Source organism: Tenrec ecaudatus, chromosome 7, assembly GCF_050624435.1.
Source record: "Tenrec ecaudatus isolate mTenEca1 chromosome 7, mTenEca1.hap1, whole genome shotgun sequence".
NCBI classification, from domain to species: Eukaryota; Metazoa; Chordata; class Mammalia; order Afrosoricida; family Tenrecidae; genus Tenrec; species Tenrec ecaudatus.
The window spans coordinates 138,713,237-138,741,232 of record NC_134536.1 but is presented as its reverse complement, the minus strand read 5'-3'; the positions used below and the strand labels follow the sequence as shown (position 1 = coordinate 138,741,232).

At 38.9% G+C, this 27,996-nt stretch overlaps 1 protein-coding gene across 7 annotated transcripts in view; it reads left to right on the top strand.

The window, feature by feature from the left end:
- Positions 1–16,847, top strand: part of LOC142453675 (histone deacetylase 8-like) — a 49,515-nt gene extending 32,668 nt beyond the window's left edge. For 3 of the 7 annotated variants that reach the window (XM_075555225.1, XM_075555218.1, XM_075555220.1), the window contains one exon: positions 14,498–16,847. In XM_075555225.1, the coding sequence (XP_075411340.1) occupies positions 14,498–14,564 (67 nt within the window). In that variant the 3' untranslated portion in view covers positions 14,565–16,847. The other 4 variants (XM_075555221.1, XM_075555226.1, XM_075555224.1 and 1 more) reach the window with 3 other exon arrangements.
- Positions 16,848–27,996: the final 11,149 nt, after the last annotated feature.

Sequence of the window (27,996 nt, the reverse complement as noted above, 5' to 3'; positions counted from 1 at the left end):
TTCAGGATCCATCTATTGTAACCCTGAATAGAACCTTTGGTAGTGGTTATTAGGCACCATCTAGTTCTTTTGGCGTCAGGGGAAAAGAGGCTGTGGTTTATGGAGACAATTAGTCCTACAGTTTGGTCCCTTCTCTGACTCTTAGGTTTCCTTCTTTCCCTTTTGTTCTAGATGAGTAGAGATAAATAGCTAAATCTTCGATGACTGATCACAAGCTTTTAAGAAATGTAAGCAATGAAATACAAAATATGGCTCTTCCACTTGGAATCTTTCTAATTGCAACTAAATCACTGAGTAACAGTATGCAAATTTGTAGTGTTTGTGGCCCACCAAGGGGATTCCATAGCTTGCCAATAATGTAAATAAGGTGCATGGTATCCAGAAGGAAACACTTCCCATTCCTGTACCATCCTTATAATTGTTCTTAAGTTTGAGACCCTTGTTGAGACCATTGTTCAATTCATCTCATCAAAAGTTTTATCCTTTTCCCAGCCCCTTCATTTTACCAGTCATGATGTCCTTCTCCAGAGGCTGGTCTCTCTTGATAACATGTTCAAAATACATGAGACAAAGTCTCACTATCCTTGCCTCTAAAGAGCATTTTGGTTGTACTTCTTCCAAGACAGATCTGTTTATAATTTTGGCAGTCCATGGTATAATTTCACCAATGCTATAGTTCAAAGGTACTGAATTTCCTTTGGTCTTCCATATTCAAGTAAATTATATGGAACCTTCTACCTAACTGATCACTGAGAAAGGGCTACTAAAAACATTCAATGGGTAAGAGATGGTCTCTTCAGCAACTGGTGCTGGCAAAATTGTATTTCTACCTGTACAAAAATGGACCTATAACTCATGCAATATACAAAATAAACTCAAGATGTATTGAAGACCTAAATGTAAATCCAAGAATTATATAGATCATCGATGAGAAAATAAGGACACATGTAAGGGTCCTAATTTATTGCAGAAACATACTACCAACCATAAAGAAAGACAAACTAGGTAACTGGAATCTACTAAAAATAAAGCACTTGTGTGCAAACATTTTAATTAAAAGAATAAAATGAGAACCCAGAGACCAGGGTGGAAAATGGAAATGACACATTGGACAAAGGACTAATTTCGAAAATATTTAAGAAACCATTATCACCTAAACAAATAAAAGCCAAATAATTCCATTAAGAACAGGACAGACCCCATGGAAGTTACTTTATTATCTCTCAAAAAGCTGATAATACTACCACTAAAGCAGAACGGGGCTATATAAACACCTTAGAGAGTTGCTTAGCAGTATGGCAAGAGAGGATGGGAGGAAATGTGGCGCTAATAACAATGTTTACAATAAAGAAAAAATGTTCTAAAATTGATCGTAGTTACGAATGTACAACTCTTTAAATCTGATTAAACTATTGAATAGAATGTTATACAAATTATATGTCAATAAAACAGGTTTTATTAAAGGAAGGAAGAAAGGAAAGGAGGGAGGCATAGCACCTAGTGGGCATCTTTGGATTTTGGAAGCAACATGTCCCTCATTTGGGTTTGCTACTCTCGCCTAGATACACCGAGTGAGTTGAAGAGCTACCAGCTTTGAGTACAGCCCAGGAGCTGGATGTGCTCTAAACCAGTGCACACCCTCACGATTTGGAGCAAAACTCTGCAGTCCTCTGCTTCCAAAGTCTGTGAAAACTCTATGGAAAGCATACAACTATGTTGCTCAAAACAAACTATTGATAGCCCTGAGAAGAATGGGAATTATGCTTATGTACATGAATCAGGAGGCAGTTGTGTAAACAAAACAAGGGAATACTGCGTGGTTTAAAATCAGGAAAGGTGTGCATCAGGGTTACATCCTGTCACCATACTTATTCATTCTGTATGCTGAGCAAATCATCAAAGAAGCTGGCTATATGAAGAAGGATGTGGTATCAGGATTGAAGGAAGGCTTAAATTAACACCGTGTGATATGCAGATGATACAGCCTGGCTTGCTGAAAGTGAGGAGGACTTCAAGCACTTGCTGATGAAGTTCATGGATTGAAATAGTTACTGTGGATTACAGCTCAATGAAGAGAACACCAAAATCTTCACAACCAAACCAATAAGCAACGTCATGATAAATGAAGAAAAGGTTCAGGCTACCAAGGATTTCATTTTGCTTTGATGCACAATCAATGCTTATGAAAACAGCAGTCAAGAAATCAAATGCTGCACTGCATTAAGTAAATTAGCTACACAACACCTCCTGAAAGTGCTAAGAAGCAAGGATGTTACTTTGAGGACTAAGGTGCAGCTGACCCAAGCCATGGTATTTTCAATCACCTCATATGCATGTGAAAGTCAGACAATGAACATAGAAGATCAAAGAAAACTGAATGCATTTGAACTATGGTGTTGGTGAAGAATATTGAAAGTACCATGGACTACCAAAATAACAAACAGATCTGTCTTGAAGCAGTGAAGGGAGACGCCGGATAGGGCAAGATATGACAAAATAATAATCTATAAATTATCAAGGGCTCATGAGGGAGGGGGGAGTGGGAAGGGAGGGGGAAAAAAAGAGGACCTGATGCAGAGGGCTTAAGTGGAGAGCAAATGCTTTGAGAATGATGAAGGCAAAGAATGTACAGATGTGCTTTATACAATTGATGTATATATATGTATGGATTGTGATAAGAGTTGTATGAGCCCCTAATAAAATGTTAAAAAAAAAAAAAAAAGAAGAAGTACGACCAGAATGCTCCTTAGAGGCAAGGATGGTGAGACTTCATCTTATACTTTAGATATATTATCAGGAGAGACCAGTCCCTGGAGAAGGACATTGTTCCTGGCAAAGTAGAGAGGTAGGGGAAAAGAAGAATACTTTTGATGAGATGAAATTTGCACAGTGGCTGCAACAATGGGCTCAAACATAAGAACAATTGTGAGGATGCTGTAGAAATAGGAGATGGTTTCTTCTGTTCCACATAGGGTCACTGTGAGATAGAGTGGACTCAACAGTAGCTAACAATAATGACAATAGCTACATCTCAACTTCGGTCTCCCTTGTAATATAGATATGCTTTATTTTTTAAGCAATGATTGGCTAAGGTAAATTATAGTTAGCAGCATGAAAATGAGCCAAAACTAACCAGTTTATATAGGGAAATTTCATGAATTGAATTATGTTCCCCCAAAATATGTCTCAACATAGCTAGGCCATGATACCTAGTCTTTTTTTTTTTAGGTTTTCTTAAGGATTCCATTTCTTTTATACATACATCAATTGTATAAAGCACATCCATACATTCCCTGCCCCAATCATTCTCAAGGCATTTGCTCTCCACTTAAGCCCCTTGCATTAGGTCCTCTTTTTTTTCCCCCTCCCTCCCTGCTCCCCCCTCCCTCATGTGCCCTTGGTAATTTATACATCGTTATTTTGTCCTATCTTGCCCTATCCGGAGTCTCCCTTCCCCCCTTCTCTGCTGTCCCTCTCCCAGGGAAGAGGTCACATGTGGATCCTTGTAATCAGTTCCCAATACCTAGTCTTGTGTCATTGTTCTCCAGGTTGTATCTGATATAATTATCCTCCACTTTTGTTAGTCATTTAAAATCCTAACCTCTATACATTAATGAGGCATGATTAGTGTGAAGTATACCTAGAGTCACAGACTTGCTAGAGGGTGTGAGTCAGGTCCCTCCATTACTCAAATCACCAGTTGACTCAAGTCGCCACTCTGATTAAAGTCACACATTTTATCTTACAAGAAATGCATGGAAAGAAAAGCAAACTGAGAAAGATGGGCTTCACCACTGCCAAGAAAAAACAGCTAAGGGAAGAACGTGACCTTTAGATCCAGACCTTGTGCTGAGTACTTCCCTAGAACATGGGGATTACGACACCATGGGAAAGAATGAAAGCAAGACACTTGCAGATCTCTACTTAATACTAGCCCCACAGTTGAGACAAGGACCTTTCCTTAGGTGACATCCTGAATTCAGATTTCTAGCCTCCTTAACTGAAAAAAATGGATTTTTTTTGTTAAAGCAATTTTACTTGTATAGTTTCTGTTATAGCAGATTACTAAACAAGATTACTAAAACGGGAACTAAAATCACCATCTTGGGTTTGTTAGCACTATATTCTAACTGCCTGAGCTAAATAGCCACAGATATTGCCAGAAAGCAAACAAATCTTTCATCAGGAACAAAAATCCATTCAAGCATGTAATGTGAGGTAAATCATCCCACCTGAATGAACTGCATTCAATGTTGAGCCTTTTGGAAAATTATAATCTAATAGGGTAGAAAGACTTCTGACTTATCTGAACAGTTTTAAATTTTCCACAATTTGTATCATTCCTCCTAACAATTTTATTTCATTTGAATGATGCAAATTCCAAAGATTCACACCACATTTACTACAAAAGTAATATACATTTTAAAGAAAATTTTAGTAAATGTTGCCATTCTTTAAAATGAAGTACACCTGGAAGGGCAAACAGAAGTCTATAAAGTTAACAAGTGTTTAGTAAGTTCTTTATGAATGTACATCCTCTTATAGAAATTTTACAGATAAGGAATCCTGGGCCCAGGCATTAATAAAAGCTTCAGAATCTTCAAGCTAACTCCTAGAGGAAGCTGTAATAATCCCTCATAGACATTTTGTTAGTTGTCTGGAATAAAGTCCACAACTACCACTTGACTCATCCTGTATGTTTTGTTATTACTATTATTATAAAGCACATAAGTCAAAAGATTAGTTATTTCAGTTCTTCTCAATCTATACCTTACCCTGATTTGCTTCAAGTCTCCAGAAGAGTTTAAAGAGCCATTTTTACTAAAATTCAAAAGACCATATCTTTTTTTAGACTAAATTATATATGGCACGGAAAGTAAAGATTCACAGAAGAAAAATTCATTGAACTCTAACAAAGAATTTAGAAAGCTAATGTACCATACTAGCATTCCAACTAAATTAAGTAGTATCACTTGTATAAGAATCTGTGTCAGTATTGGATTTAAACATGTGAAACTATGCTTTAAAAAGAAAGCTGAATTTTTATCTCATAGTAAAGACAGGTTGGGATAAAAAATTAAATTTAGGTAAAGCTATGAAACAATATGTGACTTATCTAGTTGATACTTTCTTCTTTTTCTTTTAAGTTCTTATATTTAAATTCTGACACTAAAAATTAAGACTCTCACTATAGTTCAGATGTTGGGGTAGGGAATAAAACACCATAGTTCTAGATATTGGCTTTGAATTTCAACCAATAATTTCCATTTTGTTTTCTTTAAAAAAATTATGAACACATCAGTGGGTTTGGTGACTATAAATAATAAACAGAAAAGTTTACTCCTATGGCATTCTATATTAGAACATTTGCCAATGCCATAAACCATAAACCATAGGTTCCCACACTTATTTGATCTACTGCCTCCTTTCCAGAAAAATATTATTCAGAACCCCCCTGGCAATCAAAAACTTATGTCCTGTAGTCCATAATCCAGGATAAAATATAGGTATCTGCTTTTGCAGACCCCTGGAGCCCTGGTGGTGTAGTAGTTAGACATTGGGCTGTGATCCACATGGTCGGAAGTTCAAAACCACCAGCAACTCAGTGAGACTGGGATTTCTACTCCCATAAACAGTTACTGTCTCTGAACCCCACAGGGGGGTTATGAGTCAGCATTGAATGGATGGCAGTAAGTTTGGATTTGATGGATCATTGCAGCACACACACACACACACATACCCCAGGGGGGCAGTATCACCCACGTTGGGAAACAACTGCATGGGCAGTTACCCTTCTCTAGCAAGAAGCAGCTTCAAGAACTGTTCATATTTTAAAATCAGATGCTAGAAAGAACAATAAAAATGGCTACATTTCTCAGGCTATTTGGATTGATCCCATTAAACATATTGAGAAATATTTTTAAATATATACAAGGCGGACTTCAAAAAAGTTCATGGAAAATTCCACTATCATTTAATTCCATTTTCCACAAAACTTCTTGAAGTCTCCTTGTAAAATAGAAAAATTGCTAATATTGAGAACTATAACCATTCTTCCAAACTATCAAGGTTATCAAAAGCAAGAATATCGAATAACTATCACAGCCAAAGAGGAGACATGGTGATTAAATGTAATGTGAAGTTCTGGAACAATAAAGGGCCACTAACTGACAACTAAGGAAATCTGGATAAATTAGAATTTCACTTAATAATAATGTTCTAACATTAGTTATCAATTATAATAAATATATCATACTAAGGCAAGACGTTAAGCTATGGGTAGGAACTCTCTATAGTCTCTTCAATGTTGATGTAAATCTAAAACTACTCTGAAAAAATAGTCTATCAAAACATAAAAATTGGGCTGTATTTCTCAGGCTATTTGAAATGGTTGCACGGTACTGCAATACTGAGGGCCTAGGCTCATGGGGCTAGATCAAGGACAGTCAAAGACTTCAGCCACCAGTGCCAATAGAACCAGGCCAGACATCCAAAATCCCTTCAGTGGAGAATTTCAATGAAAGCAATTAATTATTAAAAGGCAGCCAGGGAAGCTTGTTGTTGATAAATTTCTTTATCCCAAACAACCCTCCAGCTCTAAAACACATCGTGGAAATCAGGTTTCATGAGCAGCTTAATCCCCATTTGGAGAAACAGAGTTAACAATTCTGGCAGGGACAAAAACTCTAATTGAACTATATCCTCTATTAGCTGGCAAACCCTGGAGAGAGGAATTTAGTGCAAGAGCAGAGTCCGTTCATGGGGCTTTAATGACTATTAACTCACACATTACAACATATATCATTGTCTGATACTATCATTTGCACAAATAAAGAATATAAATTCCAAGCTTGAATCTTTTCATCCTCTTTCGTAGATGTGTTTAGGTAATAAAAATCATGGATATTGTATTATTAGCCAGGTTATAAAAACTGATAGTTTCTTGAAACTACTGACCACAGTTAATTAATAGAAAGCACATGTCATGATTTGGAATCTACTGATTCAAAATATGAATCCCTTAGTTCAAATTATAAATATTTATGGAAGATCTATTATGAGCCAGATATTAGGCTGATGAAAATAAATTAGTTCAAGAGAACACTGTGAACTGATGAAATAGTTTAGAGGAACATCAAATCAATAAATAGAAATGTGAAGCACATTAATAAAATCTTGTTAAATAGGAAACATTCTTGATTTAACATCACATGCCCTCTAGTGGTCTCGGTTAAAATGTGAAGCTTACATAACAGTTTGGTAATGTCTACTTTGAATGGAACCCTGATGATGTAGTGGTTAAGTGTTAAGCTGTGATATGCAAGGTCAGCAGTTCAAAACCACCAACACCTCTGACAGAGAAAGACAGGACTTTCTACTCCCATAAACAGTTACAGCTTCAGAAACTCATAGGGGCATAAGGTCATTATGAGTCAGTATTGACTCGATGGCACTGAGTTTGGTATTTTTGGTTTTTAACATCCACTATGCTGAAACTCTGCTTATTTGAATCTGTGAGCACTCTAATCTCTGACTGTTATGTGCAGTGAATTGCTGTGTGTCTTTCTGGGAATTTCATATCTATTAATATATTAATATATTATCATTACAGGATGATCCAAACATAGTGGACTAGGCAAATATGATACACAGACTTTCTAAAACAAAGGCTCAAGAAACTAAGTCCAAGGGATCCTGATGATAATCCTTGAACCCACAGCTTCAAAGGAGAGGATAAAGAAGTAGATCAAACATTGACAAGGAAGAATGAAACAAAAATGGCAAATAGGCAAATGGAGCAGTGAACCGCCAACTGGTATCGCAAGTAGAATCTGATCTGAGCAGGAACCAGATTAATGGGCTCTACTCGCCTACAACTGTACCCGCACCCACATCAGTGATCAGTGACAGGAGCGGTGTGATCTTTCTGCTTACTTTGCAAAACCTCCCAGTGACCAGAGGGAGAGACCAGTCTCCCCACCTGGCAGCCAGCCCAACTATACCCCCCCACATATACTGCCAATGTTAAGCGACTTTTTCTTTCCTTTTAACTTTCTCCATAGTTCTTCCCTCTTGTCCTCGTTTCTATTTTTCTTTTCTCCCTCTTCCTTTACCCCTCCTCTTTTCTGTTCTCATAGAGCAGATGTTCCTCCCTCCACTGACTCTGTTGTTAGTAGTGCCAACCCTCATCCCTCCTAGATGGGGCAGCTAGCACTTTAACCAGTACTATGCTTCTTTCCTCTTTCTTAGTTCTTCCCTCTACTCTTTTTCATTTTCGTTTTCCTCCCCCAGTCTTTTTTTGAGCCAGGAAGCAAGAGCCTATACCCATGCCCCCTGCATCTAGGGTCAGCAGCACCCACTCATCCCTCCATGGAAAGCAGAGTAAACTCCACAATCCAGCTGCAGCTGTTTTTGGTGGCTAAGGCTTGTACAAGTATGATGCCATTTTTTCCTTTTCGTCTTAGTTATTCTGTCTTTACCTTCTCTTATTTAGTTTCTTTCCACTATCTCTTCCCTTCTTCATTTTTTCCAATCCATCGAGTAAGCACACTGCTCCCTGACACCACTCCCACTTGGCAGCTAGCACTTATGCAAATATTATTCTGCTTTTGATGATTTATTCTTTCTTCTTTTCCTTTCTTATTAAGTCTCCTTTCTTTCACATCCCCCTTTTTATAATTACTTTCTTTTTCCTCCCCTCTCTTTCCCTAACAGTTAGGAGCCAGAGACCCTACTCAGCCATACACACCATATCTACTGCACCAGTGGCTAGGCAAATGCCACTACCTATTTTGGCACCACTGGATCAACAACAGATGGCAGCCAACACCACACAGCCTGTGTTATGCTGCTCTGCATGATTAGAGACTTGTGCCAGCACTCTCACCCACTACCAAATTTACCCAGAAGGAGTTCGTGAGTTCCCCACTACCAAATCAACCTAGAAACCGGTGGCAAACACCCCAGTAAGCCAAATGATTAAACCCAGGAACCTCTGGTGGCATAATGGTTAGGCACTGGACTGTCATCTGCAAGGTCTACCATTAGCCCCTCCTCAGAAAAAAAGTTAGGGCTTTCTACTCCCATAAACAGCTACAGTCTTAGAAACCCACAGGATTGGGGGGGGGGGGGAAGCTGCAAAGCCAATGGCAACCATAAAAAGGCTAGAGTAGTAAAATTTAATTTCCAGTAAAATAGACATGAAGGCAAATAACATAATGAGAGAAAAGAATACACATTACATAATGATTAAAGAAATAATATACCAGGAACATAAAACCATAAAAAACACATACACACCCAATGAAAGACCCTCAAAATACATTAACCAAATCCTTGTAGAATTGAAGAGATAAAGCAACCATTTCACAATAATAGGAGATTTCAATATACTGCTCTCAAGGAAATACAAATCATTGGGAGAGAAATTCAATAAAGAAACAGAAGAACTAAACAATACAATCAGGTCACTCCTAGATATACATAAAGCACTCCATCTGACAATTGTACAGTGTATGTTCTGCAGCACACACGGTACATACTCCAAAGTAAAAAAACACAAGCTAGGCCACAAAGAAAGCCTTAAAAAAGTCAAATACATTGAGATCCTATGATCCATTTTTCTCATATCACAATGCTATAAAACTAGATATCAACTATAGAAATTTCAGGAACATTTACTGGATACTTACCTTCATGAAAATATCATCAAAGATAGCAAAGTGTGGTGAAGAAAGCAGATGGTGCCAGGCTATCAACTGGAATAGTGTCTGGGGTTTTAAAGGCTGTATTCAAACAAGCAGCCATCTACGTGAAGCGGCAACTAAGTGCACACACCAGCCTGTGTGATCCAAAGATGATGATAACAAAATCCCAATATGATGAAGGAAAAGGTATCAGAGCTTAAATTGTGAACAGCTAATTTATAGAAGGCAATGGAGGAAGTGGGAGCCCAAAATCCATATATAGAGTATCTAGTCAGATTACACCTCTGGCAAATCCCCTCTTACCACAGGCGAGGGACTGGAACAGCTTTACTATCAGACAGAGATCATTGTAACCTTAATTATGGTGGATCCAACCATGGTATACAGTAATAATGATACTTGGTCAGTTGAAATCCCTCTTGACCCAACCTGAATGTTCTCTAGGCTCAAGTATTTCTCACTTGTTCCATGACAGAAATTTCTTCTTTCTTTGTATTTTTCCTTATATATTATTATATTACTTCTTGCTGTTTTATTTTTGTTTCTGTTGGGTTTCCCAGTTTGTGGAGCACAGAAGGGATGGATTCATAGAGATAATAACTGATGAAATAGTTTATCAGTGATGTCAATGGAGGGTGTTTAGAGGGGGAGAGGTTGAGGAATTTGGGGAGCAAATAATGAATGCGGGAGGAGGGAGAGAGCATTAGAACTCATTATAATGATGTATATACAATTTTAAAGCAATTTAACCATGGAAATGTATGATATGTGACTATTATATCAAGAAAACTACTTTAAAAAATGAAAGAAACCAAACTTGACCTAGGGTTACCATGGGTGAAGGAGAAGGAATTGTTGCTTAGGGGACATTGAGTTTATGTCAATGGTGGTGGCATAATTTGGAAAAAGATATCAATAAAGTTATATAACATGAAGTGCATCAACACAGTTAACTATACATGTAAAGTTATGGAATTGGAGAATGTTTTGTTGTGGATATTTTGGCCACAATTAGAAAAAAATTTACATGAATAGCAATGAGTACAAGTAAGAAGAAAATTTTCTAGAAGTGAATGTGGAGATAATTATGCAACTCTTTTTGATATGATTTAATTATTGAATTTTATGACATGGATAAAGAGCTAATAAGGCTGTTTTAAAAAAAGAAATAACGGGAACATAAAGACAAGCACTGAACAGACACACCTTAAAAATGACAGGGTAATAAAACAGATGATGGATGAAATTAAGAATTTCCTTGAAACAAATATCAAATATTTTAGGATATAACAAATGCAGGTATCAAAAGGCCATTTATAGCAATGAAGGCACACATGAAAAGAGGAAAGAAACAAAATCAATACCTTAACACAGTGCCTCCAACAATAGAAGAAGGGCAACAGCATAAACCCTCCAATATCAGAAGAAATCACAAAGATTAGTACAAAAAATAATTAACTGGAAAGCAGGGAAACAACGGGGGAAAAATCAACAAGACAAGGTGATTCTTTGAAACCAAAGCTAAATCAAACTCACTGCCATCAAGTCACTACTGACTCACACAGTGACCCAATAGGGCAGGGTAGAACTGCTCCTGTGAGTTTCTGAGACTGTAACTCTTTATGGGAGTAGAAAGCCCCGTTTTCTCCCTCAGAGTAGCTGGCAGTTTCAAAACGTTGACCTTGTAGATAGCACATGACCACTATGCCACCAGGGCTCCAATGCTTCTTTGAAAGGATCATCTAAATTGACACACTACTGGCAAACACACCAAAGGAAAGAAGGAAGATGTAAATATCTAGAATTAGAGTTGTAAAGGGCTACATCACAAGAGATTCAAAAGAAATAAAAAGAACAACAACATACTACTACAAACAGCTGTAGTCCAACAAATTTGATAGCCTAAAACAAGTGGACAAAATACCTGGAAATATACATCTACCCAAATGAACACAGTCAAAGTAGAAAATCTAAACAGACCATTAACCAAAGAAGAAAAAAACTCCTAACCAAGAAAAGTCCAAGACCAGATGGCTTCACCAAGCTTTCAGTGAAGAACTGTCACCATTTCAGCAAAAACTATTCAGAATATAGAGACAATAAATTCCCAAACTTATTGTACAAAGCAAGCATAACCCTGATACCAAAGCCAAGCAAAAACTCCACAAAGACAGGAAATTAAAAACCTATATCCCTCAAGAAAAGATATAAAATTCTCAACATAATTTTTATCGATGTAACAAATGACATATCCAAAAAAAACTCATTGTGGCCTATTGCAATTTATAACAGGGATGCAAGGACAGAGTTCAACATTAGAAAAATATCGAAATTAATGTAACGCACCACATAAACAAGGCAAAGAAAGAGTCACATGATAATATTGATAGATACAGAAAAGGTGTTTGCCAATATCCAACACCCATTTCTGATAAAGAAAACACTCGATGAACTAGGAATCAAAGGAAATTCCTCAACATAATAATGATCATATTTTTTAAAAGCAATAGCCAACATCACACTCAATGGGAAAGTGTATTTTTACCTGAGAATGGGAACTAAGCAAGGGTGCCTTCATCACCACTCTTAACATTTTGCTGGAAGTCCTAACCAGAATCACCAAAGAAATCAAGGGAATGAATACAATTGGGCAAAGAAGAAATAAAGCTCCCACTATTTACAGATTATATAATCTTATATTTAGAGAAGGCAAAGGAGTCCACAAAAAGTCTGTTGGAAACCATTGAGAGATTTAGTAAAGTAGCAGGATATAAAATTAGCAAGTAGAAATAAATTTCATTCCTATATAACGATGACAGCCCTGAAAAAAAATCAAGAAAACAAAATCATTTAAAATAGTCACATAAAAATGAAACACCTAGAAATAAACCTAAACAAACACACACCAAAAAAAAAACCTATACAAAGAGATCTACAGAACATTATTACAAGAAACCAAAGAGATTTATACAAATGGAAGAATATCCTGTGTTCACAGATAGGAAGATTTAATAATATGAAAAATGTCAATACTACCTAAAATAATCTAAAAATACAACATAATTCCAATCCAAATCCCAACTTCATTCTTTAAAGAAATGGAAAACTAATAACCAACTTCATACGGTGTGGAAGAGGCCCAGGATAAGCAAAGAACTTCACAAAAAAGAACAAAGTAGGAGGCTTTATACGACCTAACCTCTAAACTTATTATACAGCCACAGTAGTCAAAGCAGCCTGGTACTAATACAATGATAGATAAATAAATCAATGTTAACAAAATAGAAAACCCAAAAATAAAAGCATCCACCAACAGACATTTGGTTTTTGACAAAGGACCAAAAATAATTGAATGGGAGATAACCTCTTCAACAAGTAGTTCTGGAAAAAACTGGATCTGCATTTGCAGAAAAATGAAACAGGACCTATAACTTGCCCCATGTACAAAAACAAACTCAAGGTGCATTAGAGACCACCTAAATGTAAACTCCAGAGCTAGATGAATCACCAACAAGAGAACTGGGACAAATGTAAGGGTCCACATGCAGCAGGGGCATACATACACTACCAAATACAATAAAAGAAACACAATCCATATAAGGCAAAATAGACAACTGGGACTTAATAAAAACAAGACACACACATCAAAAGACTTTACAAAATAGGTAAAATAAGAACTCACAGACTGGAATTTTTTTCGCAATGATACAACAAATAAGGAGCTAATCATTAAAATCTACAGAACTCTGCAATACTTCAATAAGAAAAAAAAACAAATTATGCAATTAAAAGGTTGACAAATAGCATGAACATAGAATTCATCGAACAGCTAACAACCACATGAAGAAATGCTCAGGGATCACTAGCCTTCAGGGAGGTGCAACTAAAATCAATGAGATACCATCTGACACCCATAACAATAGCCTAATTGAAAAACAAACAAAACAGAGAATGAATAATGCTGGAGAGGGTATGAAGAGATTGGAATTTCTCATACAGTGTTGGCAGGACTGTGAACATGTACCACTGTGGAAAGCAATATGGCACTTACTGAAACTGGGAATAAAAATACCACACAATCCCGCAATACCTCTGCTGAGCATATATCCCAAAAGAGTAGGAGACAAAACACGAACAGACACATGCTATTTCTTGTCCATTGCAGCACAGTTCACACTAGCAAGAAGCTGGAAATAGCCCAAATGCCCATCAGTTGATAAAGAAACTGGTACATGCACAGTGTACACACAGTGATGAAAAAACAAAACATCTTTTCACATGGATGGACTTGGAAATGTTTATGTTGAAAAGGACATATCTTGTATGAGTCTACTACTGTAAGGATAAAAAACAAGACAAAGGCAAGCTACTGTTCTCAGGTCATGTAGTCTTCTAATACGGCCCCCAAACAACAACGTAGTGTGCCTGCCTAGTTACTATAAACCACATATTTCAGTATCTTAAAAAGCACCTCTAGTAAGGTAGCCTCACCTCAGATGGGGTCAATCTCCCATGTTTGGGGGAGCGGGAGAAGATCAATCAATTCCTGCCATAGAAGTGTACTATGATCGTCCACGGCCATACTACCCTGAACGCGCCCGATCTCGTCTGATCTTGAAAGCTAAGCAGGGTCGGGCCTGGTTAGTACTTGGATGGGAGAAGTGTACTATGATCATACAAATTAGCAGACACACCTATAAGAGTATTTAGTGGGTAAGCACCCCTTTGCCCCCGCTACCCATTTCTTCCTTATTTTCATCCTTTTTTTCCTTTCCCCACCTCCTCCCCAGTTGTCTACCATGTACAACATTCCAGCGTGGAGTAGTCTGGGGGGTTGGCCCCAGTACCGAATACTAAGTGGATACTTGAACTTCCCCCCAGAAGTATTTATTTCAAAGGACAGCATTGAATCTGCAGCTCCAGGAGAGGGACATATCTGACCAGAACACACGGGAGCAGATGAAGGGGGAGGAGAGAGTGGAGCACATTCTGGCCCACCAGGCCCTGAGGATGATAACCCCAATTAGAGCAGCCAGTCCACAGAGAGGACCACATGGACAGCCCCACTATGAGACCTGACGTCCCTCACTGACCCATGGCCTTGCAGGGGCCAGCACCAGAAACACAGTGTGGGAATTGCGCTCGACCTGATCCCACCACACTCAGGCAAAGCACTGGAGGAGTACAGCGGAAAAGCAAGGGAATGGAGCGGCAAGGTCCCCAGGGAATGCTGTAGGTGGACTTTGGGGCCAGGGTGTGGTGCCCCAACAGACTGGACTGGAAAACACTCCTAAAGGCCAACAAATGATCCTTGAACTAACTACAAGCTTTTCTTTCTTGTTGTGTTTTGTTTTTGTCATTGGTTTGTTGTTGTTGTTTTGTTGTATATTGCTGCTTGGTTTTGCTCTGTCTTGTTTTTGTGCATGTTATTATCTCCGCAGGCCTGTCTAAATAAGATAGGCTGGAGGAAAAACAACGAGACCGACAGTTCCAGGGGGAAATGGGATAGGGGAACGTGGGGGGTAAGGAAGTGGTGTTAAAAAACCCAGGGACTAAAAAAAAAATTTAAAAAAATAAAAAATAAATAAAAATTTAAAAAAAACAAAAAAACCCAGGGACAAGGGAACAACAAGTGATCCAAATTGGTGGTGAGGTGAGTGTGGCAGGCCTGGTAGGGCATGATCAAGGGTAATGTAACGAAGAGGTATTGCTGAAACCCAGGTGGGGATGGAGCATGATAGTGGGACAGGAGGAAAGTCAAGGGAAATAGAGGAAAGAGCTGGGAGGCAAAGGGCATTTATAGAGGTCTAGACAAAGACGTGTACATATGCAAATATATATATGAGAATGGGGAAGTATATCTATGTGCCTATATTTATAGGTTTAGTATTAAGGTGGCAGATGGACATTGGGCCTCTACTCAAGTACTTCCTCAATGAAAGAATATTTTCTTCTATTAAATTGGCATTCTGTGATGCTCACCTTCCCGATGCAACCACTGAAGACAAAGTGGGTGAACAAGCAAATGTGGTGAAGAAAGCTGATGGTGCCTGGCTATCAAAAGATATAGCGTTTGGGGTCTTAAAAGCTTGAGGATAAACAAGTGGCCATATAGCTGAGAAACAGCAAAGCCCACATGGAAGAACACACCAGCCTGTGTGGTCACGAGGTTCCAAAGGGATCAGTTATCAGGCATCAAAAAACAAAAAATCATATCACTGGGTGCACACCTCCATGATATGATCGCTGAGGACAAACGGGTACATAAGTAAATGTGGCGAAGAAAGTTGATGGTGCCCGGCTATCAAAAGAGAGAGTATCTGGGGTCTTAAAGGCTTGAAGGTAAACAAGCGGCCATCTAGCTCAGAAGCAATAAAGCCCACATGGAAGAAGCATACCAGCCTGTATGATCACGAGGTATCGAAGGGATCAGGTATAAGGCATCATCAGAACAAAAAAAATTTTTACCATAATGAATGAAGGGGGGGAAGTGCAGAGTGGAGACCTAAAGCCCATCTGTCTGCCACTGGAGATCCGCTTACAGAGGGGTCTAGGGGAGGACATGAGTCTATCAGGGTGTGATATAGCACCAATGAAGAATACAGCTTTCCTCTTGTTCCTAAATGCTTCCTTCTCACCCACCCCCACCCCCACTATTATGATCCGAATTCTACCTTGCAAGTCTGGAAGTCTGGATAGCCCAGAGGATGTACACTGGTGCAGATAGGAGCTGGAAGCACAGGGAATCCAGGGCAGATGATCCCTTCAGGACTAGTGATGTGAGTGGCGATACTGTGAGGGTAGTGGGAGAGTGGGTTGGAAAGAGGGAACCGATTACAAGGATCTACATGTGACCTCCTCCCTGGGGGACGGACAATGGAAAAGAGGGTGAAGGGAGACATTGGATAGGGCAAGATATGACAAAATAATAATTTGTAAATTACCAAGAGCTCATGAGGGAGGAGGGAGCGGGGAGGGAGGGGGAAAAAAGTGGACCTGATGCAAAGGACTTAAGTGGAGAGCAAGTGCTTTGAAAAGGATGAGGGCAATGAATGTACAGATGTGCTTTATACAATTGATGCATGTATGGATTGTGATGAGTTGTATGAGCCCCTAATAAAATGTTTTTTTTAAAGAGTATTTAGTGAACCTTACTGGGAACTCAGATCAAGAGGAAGGGTGGGACATGTCTGTATTAGAGAAGATTACATTTCTGATGTTGGGTCAATCTGGTGAGGCAACCCACCACTGACACAAATACACCCAGTATTATGTTCCTAAGTGGGCACTTTTGACCTAGTTTCTATTCCAACCTCTCGTGACCCGCACAACATATTATAGACAACTGTAACACTAGACTGTCCTTTCAAGATACACAATACCCATTCACAGACCACACCACAGCAGAATTTGAATGGGAAATTCCACTAAGGGAACTGGATTTACCTTAAACTCACTTGTAGCTGATCTAAAGGACTGAAATACTCTCTTGAACTTAAAAGTGAAATGATCTAATGGGGAAAGAAGCAGATGATTTCTATCCCAAGATTAGGAAATTGGTTCACACCAATTGCTTAGAGGTTGTCCAACAAAAGGCAACCTAGGATCAACATGTACTTGCCTTTTTAATGCTCTCTCTACTTATTTGGGACATGTTAGCCAACCAGGCATGGTCCTTCCTTTGCAAATGAGTGTTACTGAAAATATTGCCATATCTCTAACCCTCATGGTTTGTGTAACTAGTGTCCAATCACCTAATTTTCAAAGCTGTACAGTATAGGGTCTAAAAAGATGTCCTAAACATGTAGTCTCCTTTTTTAACAGTGTTTTCTATACCACTGACTAAAATAATGTAACTATCAATAGAATTACTATATGCCTCAGGGGATGATTTATGATGCACTCTAATAAAGTGATAATGGTATCTACAAAGCAAACCAGGGAGATATATAAATATATTACATATATGAATGGATTTTGAGCTCCCACTTAATTGTGACCTTAAGAACAATTAGTTCTTGTGAGATGGCCATGCTCAGTACTTGCTCTGAGATCACCGAAGATAAGCGTACTACAGCAAAGTGTTGTGAAGAAATTAGACAGTGCCCGGCTATTAGAAAAATAGCATCTAAGGTCTTAAAGGCTTGTCTCCAAACATGCAGCCACTTAAGTGAGCAATCAGCTACTCCACAAAGAAGCACGACAGCTTGAGTGATCCAAAGATCATAAAGAATAAAACCCAGAGGAAGGAACTGGACCAGATCCTAAAATGTTACGAATAATAGTGGAAGCCCTAAATCCATTTGCAGGATCCACACATGGATTGAGTATCTGGTGAGTCCCCACTGACCATAATGTAGGAATGTCAATAGCCATACTATCAGGAAAAGAGTATTGTCTGATATTGGCAGCTGTCATTAGGCTAGAATGTAACAACGTGTCATTATATCTCCCACCTGAATTTATTCTGGTTTTAAAATATTTTCTGCTATCTGTTCTATTGAGGTTGTCTCTGTTTTATTTGGCCAATTTTTTTGTTCTTTGTCCACGCTTTATGTTTTTCCGTATAGGAAAGTCAAGAAGGGTGGCTCTATGAAGATAATAATACTATTAATAATTATTGAGAGGTACAAAAGGGGAGGTGGGGGAAATGGGCAGTCAACAGCAATGGGTACAAAAAGAAAGAAAATGTTCCAATGTTGACTGTGGTGAAGAATATATTACCCTTCTTAATATGATTAAACTATTGAATTCTATGATATGTTCTTTATATCTCAAATATAACATTTTAAAATAAGTAATAGGAAAGCTGTAACTACATATCTATCAATAATTACATTGACTGTAACTGGAGTAAACGCCCCAGGCAAGAAACACAGAATCAAAGGATAAGCAACCATGATCCATTAATAGGATATCTGTAAAAGACATATCTTAAAATGAAAATAAGCTAAAAATGAAAGGATGGTTTGTTTTATAGTGCATTTCTATATATGATACCCAGAATCGGTAAATGTATAGATACAGTAACTAGATTACTGCTTCCTTGATGATATGACAGGAGAGGTTGGGGAAAATTGGGGAGCTAATAGCGATTAGTACAAGAATGAAGAAAATATGCCAAACACACTATGCCGATAATTGTAACACTCTTCTTGATGTGATAAAACTACTGAATTGCATGATTTTTGAATTATATACTAATAAAATTGCTGGGGGGATGAAAGAACAAGAAAATACTGAGCAAATGGCAGCAAAATAGGAGCAAAGTGACAATGCTAATTTCTGGTAAAATAGATTTCAAGGAAAACACCATAAAGAATACGGAAGGGCATTATCTAATGATTAAATGGTTAATCCAACAATAAGACATAACCATGATAAGGATCTACACACCCAATGAAAGAGTCCAAAGACATAAATCAAATTCTAACAAAACTGAAAAGAGAAATAGATAACTCCACAATAATACTGGGTGGATTTGATAAACTTTCAATGAAGAACAAAATAACTAGAAAAATACTCAACAAAGATGCAGAATATTTCTACAACACAATTTCAGATCACAATGCTGTACTATTAGAAATCAACAGGAAACTCAAGAAAAATAAATAAAATATAAGCAAATGAATAGTAAACTGCTTAAAAACTACTGGGTAGATAGGCTGGATGAACAATCTAGAAAGAACAACGGGACCAACAGTTCCAGGAGGACATGGGATAGGGGCACGTGGGGGGAATGGAAGTGGTGTTAACAAACCCAGGGACAAGGGAAACAAGTGAACCAAATTGGTGGTGAGGTTGGTGTGGGAGGCCTGGTAGGGTATGATCAAGGGGTAATGTAAACAAGAGGAATTGCTGAAACCCAGGTGGGGACGGAGCATGATAGTGGGACAGGAGGAAAGTCAAGGGAAATAGAGGAAAGAGCTGGGAGGCAGAGGGCATTTATAGAGGTCTAGACAAAGACATGTACATGCAAATACATATATGAGGATGGGGAAATAGATCTATGTGTCTATATTTATAGGTTAAGTATTAAGGTGGCAAAAGGACCTTGGGCCTCTACTCAACCACTCCCTCAATGCATGAATACTTTCTTCTATTAAATTGGCACTCTATGATGCTCACCCTCCCCACACAACTGCTGAAGCCAAAGTGGGTGAACAAGTAAATGTGGTGAAGAAAGCTGATGGTGCCCGGCTATCAAAAGAGATAGTGTCTGGGGTCTTAAAGGCTTGAAGATAAACAAGTGGCCATCTAGCTCAGAAGTAACAAAGCCCACATGGAAGAACACGCCAATCTGTGTGATCACGTGGTCCCGAAGGGATCAGTTATCAGGCATCAAAAAACAAAATATCATATCATTGGCTGCATGATACAATCCATGATACAATCACCGAGGACAAACGGGTGCATAAGGAAATGTGGCGAGGAAAGCTGATGGTGCCCGGCTATCAAAAGAGATACTGTCTGGGATCTTAAAGGCTTGAAGGTGAACAAGCGGCCATCTAGCTCAGAAGCAACAAAGCCCACATGGAAGAAGCACACCAGCCTGTGCGATCACGACGTGCCAAAGGGATCAGGTATAAGGCAATATCCACAAAAAAAAAAATTACCATAGTGAATGAAGGGGGAAGTGCAGAGTGGAGACCCAAAGCCCATTTGTCGGCCACTGGAGATCCCCTTACAGAGGGGTCTAGGGGAGGAGATGAGTCAGTCAGGGTGCGATGTAGCACCGATGAAGAATATAGCTTTCCCCCAGATCCTGGATGCTTCCTCCCCACCAACTACCATGATCCAAATTCTACCTTGCAAAATTGGATAGAGCAGAGGTTGTACACTGGTGCATATAGGACCTGGAGGCACAGGGAATCCAGGGTGGATAATGCCTTGAGGACCAGGGGTTTGAGGGGTGATACTTGGAGAGTAGAGGGTGAGTGGGTTGGAAAGGGGAACCGATTACAAGTATCTACATGTGACCTCCTCCCTGGGGGACGGACAACAGAAAAGGGGGTGAAGGGAGATGCCGGATAGGGCAAGATATGACAAAATAATAATCTATAAATTATCAAGGGCTCATGAGGGAGGGGAGAGCGGGAAGGGAGGGGAAAAAAGAGGACCTGATGTAAAGGGCTTAAGTAGAGAGCAAATGCTTTGAAAATGATCATGGCAAAGAATGTACAGATGTCCTTTATACAATTGATGTATGTATATGTATGGATTGTGATGAGTTGTATGAACCCCTAATAAAATGTTTAAAAAAGAATGATGAGGGCAATGAATGTACAGATGTGCTTTACACAATTGATGTATGTATGGATTGTGATAAGAGTTGTATGAGCCCCTAATAAAACGTTTAAAAAATAAACACAAACAAAAAAGAAACCATCAGGGAAGGGAGACAGCAGTGCATGTAAGATATGAAAATAATAATAATTTATCAAGGAGTAATGATGGTGGGAGGGGAGGACGGGGGTATGGGGAAAGAGCTGATGTCAAGGGCTCAAATAGAAAGTAAATGTTTAGAAAATAATGATGATAACATGTACAAATGTGCTTGATACAATTGATGTATGGCTTGTTATGAGCCCTCAGTAAAATGATCTTTAAAAAAAATAAAAATGAATAAAAGATTTTTAATAAGTTGAAGATTTCCCAAGATCCCATGTACCAACATCACTGTGTCAAACCAGTGCTTTTACATTTTATATTTTAAGGTGCAATTACACTGAAGACTGTAGCCATTGATCTTCAACAGTTGTGTTTCTCTTTGCTTTCAGCAAGCAAGGTTGTATCATCTGCATATTACAGATAGTTAGTCTTCCTCCAATCCTGATATCATATTCTTCACACAGTCCAGTTTCTCTAATCATCTGCATAGCACACACATTGTTTAAGTACGATGACAGGCTACACCACCATTCCTGATTTTAAATCATGCAGTATCCCCTAGTTTTGTTTGAAGAATTGTCTATTGGTCTATGAGTAGTTTCTGGGAGAACTCAAATAGGTGTTCTGGGATTTCAATCATTCACAATGCTATCCACTTTTGTTCTAACAGTTTTATTGGCACTACATCCATATACCATGTGATTCAATAGTTCAATCATATCAAGAAGAGTTGTACAATCATTACCACAATCCATTTTACTTATTTATTTTAAATCATTTTATTGGGGCTCACAACTCTTATCACAATCCATACATACATCAGTTGAGTAAAGCACTCTTATACATTCGTTGCCCTCATCATTCTCAAAATTTGCCTTCCACTTGTGTTCCTGGAATCAGCTCATTTACCTTTTTGTCCTCCCGCTCCCTTCCCACTCTCCCCTCCCGCATGAACCCTTAATAATTTATAAATTATTATTTTATCTTATCCTACACTGCCCGGCATCTCCCTTCACCCACTTCTCTGTTGCCCATCCCCCAGAGAGGAGGTTTTATGTAGAGCCTTGTGATTGGTTCCCCCTTTCTACCGCTCCTTCCCTCCCGGTATCGCCACTCTCACCACTGGTCCTGAGAGGTTCATCTGTCCTAGATTCCCTGTGTTTCTAGTTCCCATCTGTACCGCTGTGTATCCTTTGGATTAACCAGGTTTGCAAGGTAGAATTGGGATCATGATAGTTGGGAGGAAGCATTTAAGAACTAGAGGAAGGTTGTGAGTTTCATTATTGCTACATTGAACCCTGAGTGACTCATCTCCTCCCCACTACTCCTCTGCAAGGGATGTCCAGTGGTCTACAGATGGGCATTGGGTTCCCATCACGCACTCCCCTCAAATTTTTCCCCCACCTTTGTTGTTGGAAACCTGGTCCCCTCAGCCCTTCATGATCCGTTGGTATGCTGCTTCCATGTGGGCTTTGTTGCTTCTGGGATAGATGGCCGCTTGTTTACTTTCAAGCCTTTAAGACCCCAGACACTATATCTCTCGATAGCCAGGCACCATCAGCCTTCTTCACCACTTACTTATGCACACATTCGTCTTCAGCGTTTATGTGGAGAAGGTGATCACACAATGATGGTTTTTGTTCTTTGGTGTCTGTTATCTGATCCCTTCAACATCTCGTGATCACACAGGCTTTTGTGCTTCTTCTCTGTGGGCTTTTTTGCTTCTCAGCTAGATGGCCGCTTGTTTGCCTTCAAGCCTTTAAGACCCCAGATGCTATATCTTTTTGATAGCCGGGCACCATCAGCTTTTTTCACCACATTTGCTAATGCACACATCTGTCTTCAGCGATCATGTCGGGAAGGTGGGTGTCATGGAATGACCTGAGCAAGGTGCTATTGTATTGAGGGAGTATGCGCAAGGAGGCCCAATGTCCATCTGCTACCCTACTACTGAACCTATAAATAATGTACCTAGGTCTATTTTCCCCATAATTATAAAAATATTTACATATGTACATGTCTGTATTTAGGCTTCTATGTATGTCCTTTGCCTCCTACTCCTTTCCTCTATTTCCTTACGCTTTCCTCCTGTCCCACTACCATGTTCAGCCTTCATTCTGGTTTCAGTAATTCCTTTCAGTTACCTTGCCCTTGGTCACTCCCTACCAGTCCTCCCATCCCCTCCGTCCACTAGTTTTAAACCACTCGTTGTTCCCTGTCCCTGTGTTGGCCAACACCTCCTCCCTTCCCCTACCTCCCACACTTTCATGTGCCTCTTCCGGGACCGTTGGTCCCGCTATTTTCTTCTCACATTGTTTGTCCAGCCTATCTTATCTAGGTGGACCTGCTGATATAGTAATATGTGCATACAAATGCAGATGGCTTCGAAAGCACCAAAGTGGCACATAAGAACATGGCGTCGACAGCAGCAACACCAACACGCTGATAAACAAAAAAGCCACTAACATACAAAATTTAAAAAGAAGAGAAAGAAAAAAAAGCCAAAAAAACCAAAACACCTGTTAGTAGTTCGAGGTATGTTTATTGACCTTCAGGAGTGTTTTCTGGATGAGTCTGATGGGGTGCCACATCCTGGCCCCAAAGTCCATTCTTTATACTCCCTCGGGACATCCTTACTCTGCTTCCCCCGCCACTCCATTGCACGCCCCCAGTGTTTTGCCTCAGTGTGGTGGGGTCAGCTCAGTCGCACATCCCCCACTGTGTCTCAGGTGCTGTCCCATGTAGGGCCATGGGTCAGTGCAGGATGTTGCATCTCGCCATGGGGCCAGCTATATGGTCCTCTCTGTACATTGGGCCCTTCGAGCCGGGCTATCGTCCTCTGAGCTTGGTGGACCCAGGTGTGCTCCGTACCGTTCTTCCTCCTTCCTTTGCTTCAGCTTTCCTCTGGTTGTACCACAATCAATTTTAGTGCACTTTCTTCTTCCTTATAATCATTGTTATTCATGGTTTAATTTGTTGTTTTAATTGTGGTAAAAATATACACAACTAAATATTCTCCAATTCAACAACTTCTATGTGTATAATTCAGTGTCATCAATTATACTTTTTGTGTTGTACAACCAATACTGATTTTTTTCCAAATTATTCCACCACCATTAACATAAACTCAATGCCCGCTAAGAAAATACTCTTCCTCCTTCATCTCTGCTAATCATTGTTCAAGTTTGTTTTCTTATTTTTCAAGTCTTCCTCATATAATATTCACAAATCATACACCACCATAATTAAATCACTTTTTAAAAGAGTTGTATATACATGTACATCATCACAATCAGTTCTAATGCTCCCTTCCCTCTCTTGTATTCATTGTTTGCTCCCTCAATACCCTCGTCCACCCCACCCCACCCCATCCCCAATTAGTCATTCTATCAGTTATTGTCTCTATGCATCCACTCCTTCTGTGCTGAACCTAACAAGAACAATAAAACAAAATGAAACAGAAAGAAAATCATAAGAATATAAAAACAAAAATAAAGAGTAAGGAAGAAAAGACTACTGACAATATTTTAAAAGCCAGAGAAAAAAATTCTATCATGGAACAAGCAAGAAATACTTGAGCCTACAGCAAATTCAGATTGGTTCAAGAGGGAGGTCAACTGATCAAGTATCATATCACACCATGGTTCAATCCACTGCCATCAAATTAGAAACTGTCACTGCCTGCTAGCAAAGCAGTTTGAGTTCCTCACCTTTGGCTAGAAGGGATCTGCCAGAGGCTTAATCTGACCAGATACTCTGCAGATGGATTCTGGGCTCTCATTTCCTCCACAGCCTTCTATAAATTGGGTGTTCACAATTTAAGCTCGGATACTTTTCTCTTCATCATATTTGGATGCTGTTATCATCATCTTTGAATCACACAGACCAGTGGACTTAATTGATGTCTCAATTAAAGGGCTGTTTGAATACAAGCCTTTAAGAACCCAGACACTATTCCAATTGATAGCTGAGCACCATCTGCTTTTTTTTAACCACACTTTGCTGTAACACCCTTATCTTCAGTGATCTTTTCATGACGGCAAGTATCGAACAGGGCCATGTTATAAGAACTGTTCCCAGATTGGGGCTAGAATCACAGGGGAAGCCAGAATCCATCTGCTTGTCCATGGGTTACAAACGGCTCTGCTTTACTTTGGCGGTTACATTATAACAAATACAAAAAACAAATCAACCAAACAACTGCTCCCTCCAAATAAAAACCAAGAAAAACAGTGTTAATCATCCCCCTGGGAAAAGGCGATTGTATTGATGTTATCCAAATTACTTATGATCCACAGTGTTTAATGCTTTTACATAATAAAACATAGACAAAATCTTTTCTTTGTATGTTCTATTTTCAGCCAAGATCCATCTAATATCAGCTATGATATCTATTATAAAATATCCTCTTCTGAATCTAACTTGAACTTTTGGCAGTTCTCTGCCAATGTATTGCTGCAAATGTTTCTATATCATCTTGAGCCTAATTTTACTTGTGTGCAATGTCAATGATATTGTTCAGTAATTTCTACATTCCATTGTATCATCTTTTGGGGGGTACTAAGAATGTATGATGCGTATGGTTCTCTTCTAATTAGCTTAGATTAGTGAATGCTTCCAGTACTATATCCATTTGCTACAATATCTCAATTAGAATTCTGTCAACTCCTGAAACCTTGCTTTTCACCAAAGAGTTCAATGTAGTTTGGACTTCTTCCTTCAATACCATTCGTTCTTGATCATGTACACCTCCTTAAATGATTGGATGTCATCTAATTCTTTTTAGTACAGTGACTCTGGACCAATGAGCACAATTCAACCAATATGCAACATCAACATAAATGGGGGAAATACTGATATTGTAAAGGGTTTCATTTTTCTTAGATCCACAATCAATTCTCATGGAAGCAGTAGTCAAGAAAGCAAACAGCATACTGCATTGGACCAATCTGCTGCAAAAGACCTCTTTAAAATGTTAAAATTCAAAAATGTCTTGAAAGCTAAGGTGGGTCTGACTCAAGCCATGGTATTTTCAGGACATTCATATGCATGTGAAACCTGGGCAATACATAAGGAATCCTGATGAATAATTGATAACTTTGAAATATGGCATTGGCAAAGAATACTAAATATATATCATGAACAGCAAGAACAAATACTCTTGAGAATCAAGAATGGCAAGATTTTATCTCTTGTAATCTGGACAAGTTATCTGGAGAGACCAGTCCCTATCATGCTTCGTAGAGAGTCAGTAGAAAAAAGGAATATCCTATAGGAGGCACACTGACACACATCTAAGGTGCAACTTTGGCTTCTCCTCTATGGAACAAAGAAGAGTGAAGAAAATCCAAATGCATGGGAACAATTAATCCAAGGGACTAAAGAGCCTCGACAACCCTGAGACCAGAAGATTGTTGCTTGGCTACATTGTTGCTTGGCTACCACTGCCAACTCCTCTGAAAGAGATCACCAGACAGTTCTAATCTTGCCCTTTCAGATTTGTTTTTGTTTCCCACACTCAAATAACATTGAAAAGGAACACAATTTGAGTCTCTCAAGGATGCCAAAGCTGCAGTTCCTTCACAATGTAAATCAAACAGTATAGAATTCTTTGGGGAAAGTTTAAGGAAGCAGAAACAATGCCTCCATACATACAGACATAGATGGAAGATGTGTCCAGAAACAACAACTTTGCATTTCTATGTTTTTTATTAATAAAGCTTCTATGATGGTTTTAGCCGTCATTTTTGGCTTACTTTCATATAGGAGAACAGGAGTTGTCCACAGAGAAACAAGAGGACATATGGCAGAAACTGAACAGCAGACAACTCAATCTCCTCTGTCACATCTTTCTTTTTCTCTGGCTTCAGAAGAGGTGGGTCCCATCCTCCCAAAGCCATTTTACTTGCTTCTTTCCTGTAGTCTTCTCTGCACTGTTCATCCATCTCATATGCATTTCCAATATTTTCCTTTCAACCTTTAAATGTACTTAAATATTTTCAAATGGATAATACAAACACTATTGTGTTAGAAAGGGTTCTCTGGTTTGTCTCTCAGGAATGAAGGTCTGGGTCAACTATGCTTTAGCCTTTAATTTCTCTTGGCCACACCTCTCTTCTTTCCTTTCTCATTCAAACCTCTGGAAAACAGTCATCCTTTCCTAGGTATTTCTTTACTTTCTACTCATTACTTTCTCCAAAATTCTCTTATAAAGACCATTAACCTTAATTGCCAAATATGACTGATCCTTTAGTAACTAGCTGGACTGACCAGATAGTACATGGGATCTCTGAGAACTCTGTATTTTAAAAAGCTTTTGATATCTTGACATTCCAAGACCTCTCTAGCTACTCTTAATTGTTGCTTTTCAGTTGAATTCCCTAGTCTTTTCATCTGCTTGCCCATTAGAAATCAATGCTTCCTTGGGTTCTGTGTTCTCTTATCTTTCTTTTTGTACTCTCTTATTTGTCTTTCTCCTCACTCTTTTTATTTCACCTCAGTAATCTCATCCACTTTCAGAATTTATACCACCATTTGTTATATCCATAACACTTTTATTTCTATTTCCGCTTCTACCTCCATATACAACTCCGAATATCCAATTCACCTGAGTATTACTTCCATTGCATACCATCATCCACTCCTTTTTATTGTAGTAGAATATGCAATGGCTAATCACACAGAATTAATAATCAGATTGCTTGTGTGTTGAGTCTCAACTTTGCCACCTAAAAATCCTGAACAAATTGTTTTTCAGTATTTCTGTATCATGGAAAATGGGTAACAATACCAAACCTCCTAATGTTCTTGTGAGGACAGAAGAGCAAAATGCAAGTCACTAGCACTTAGCTTAAAATATATTAGCTATTGTTAAGAATTGCTTGCTTGTATGGGCCAT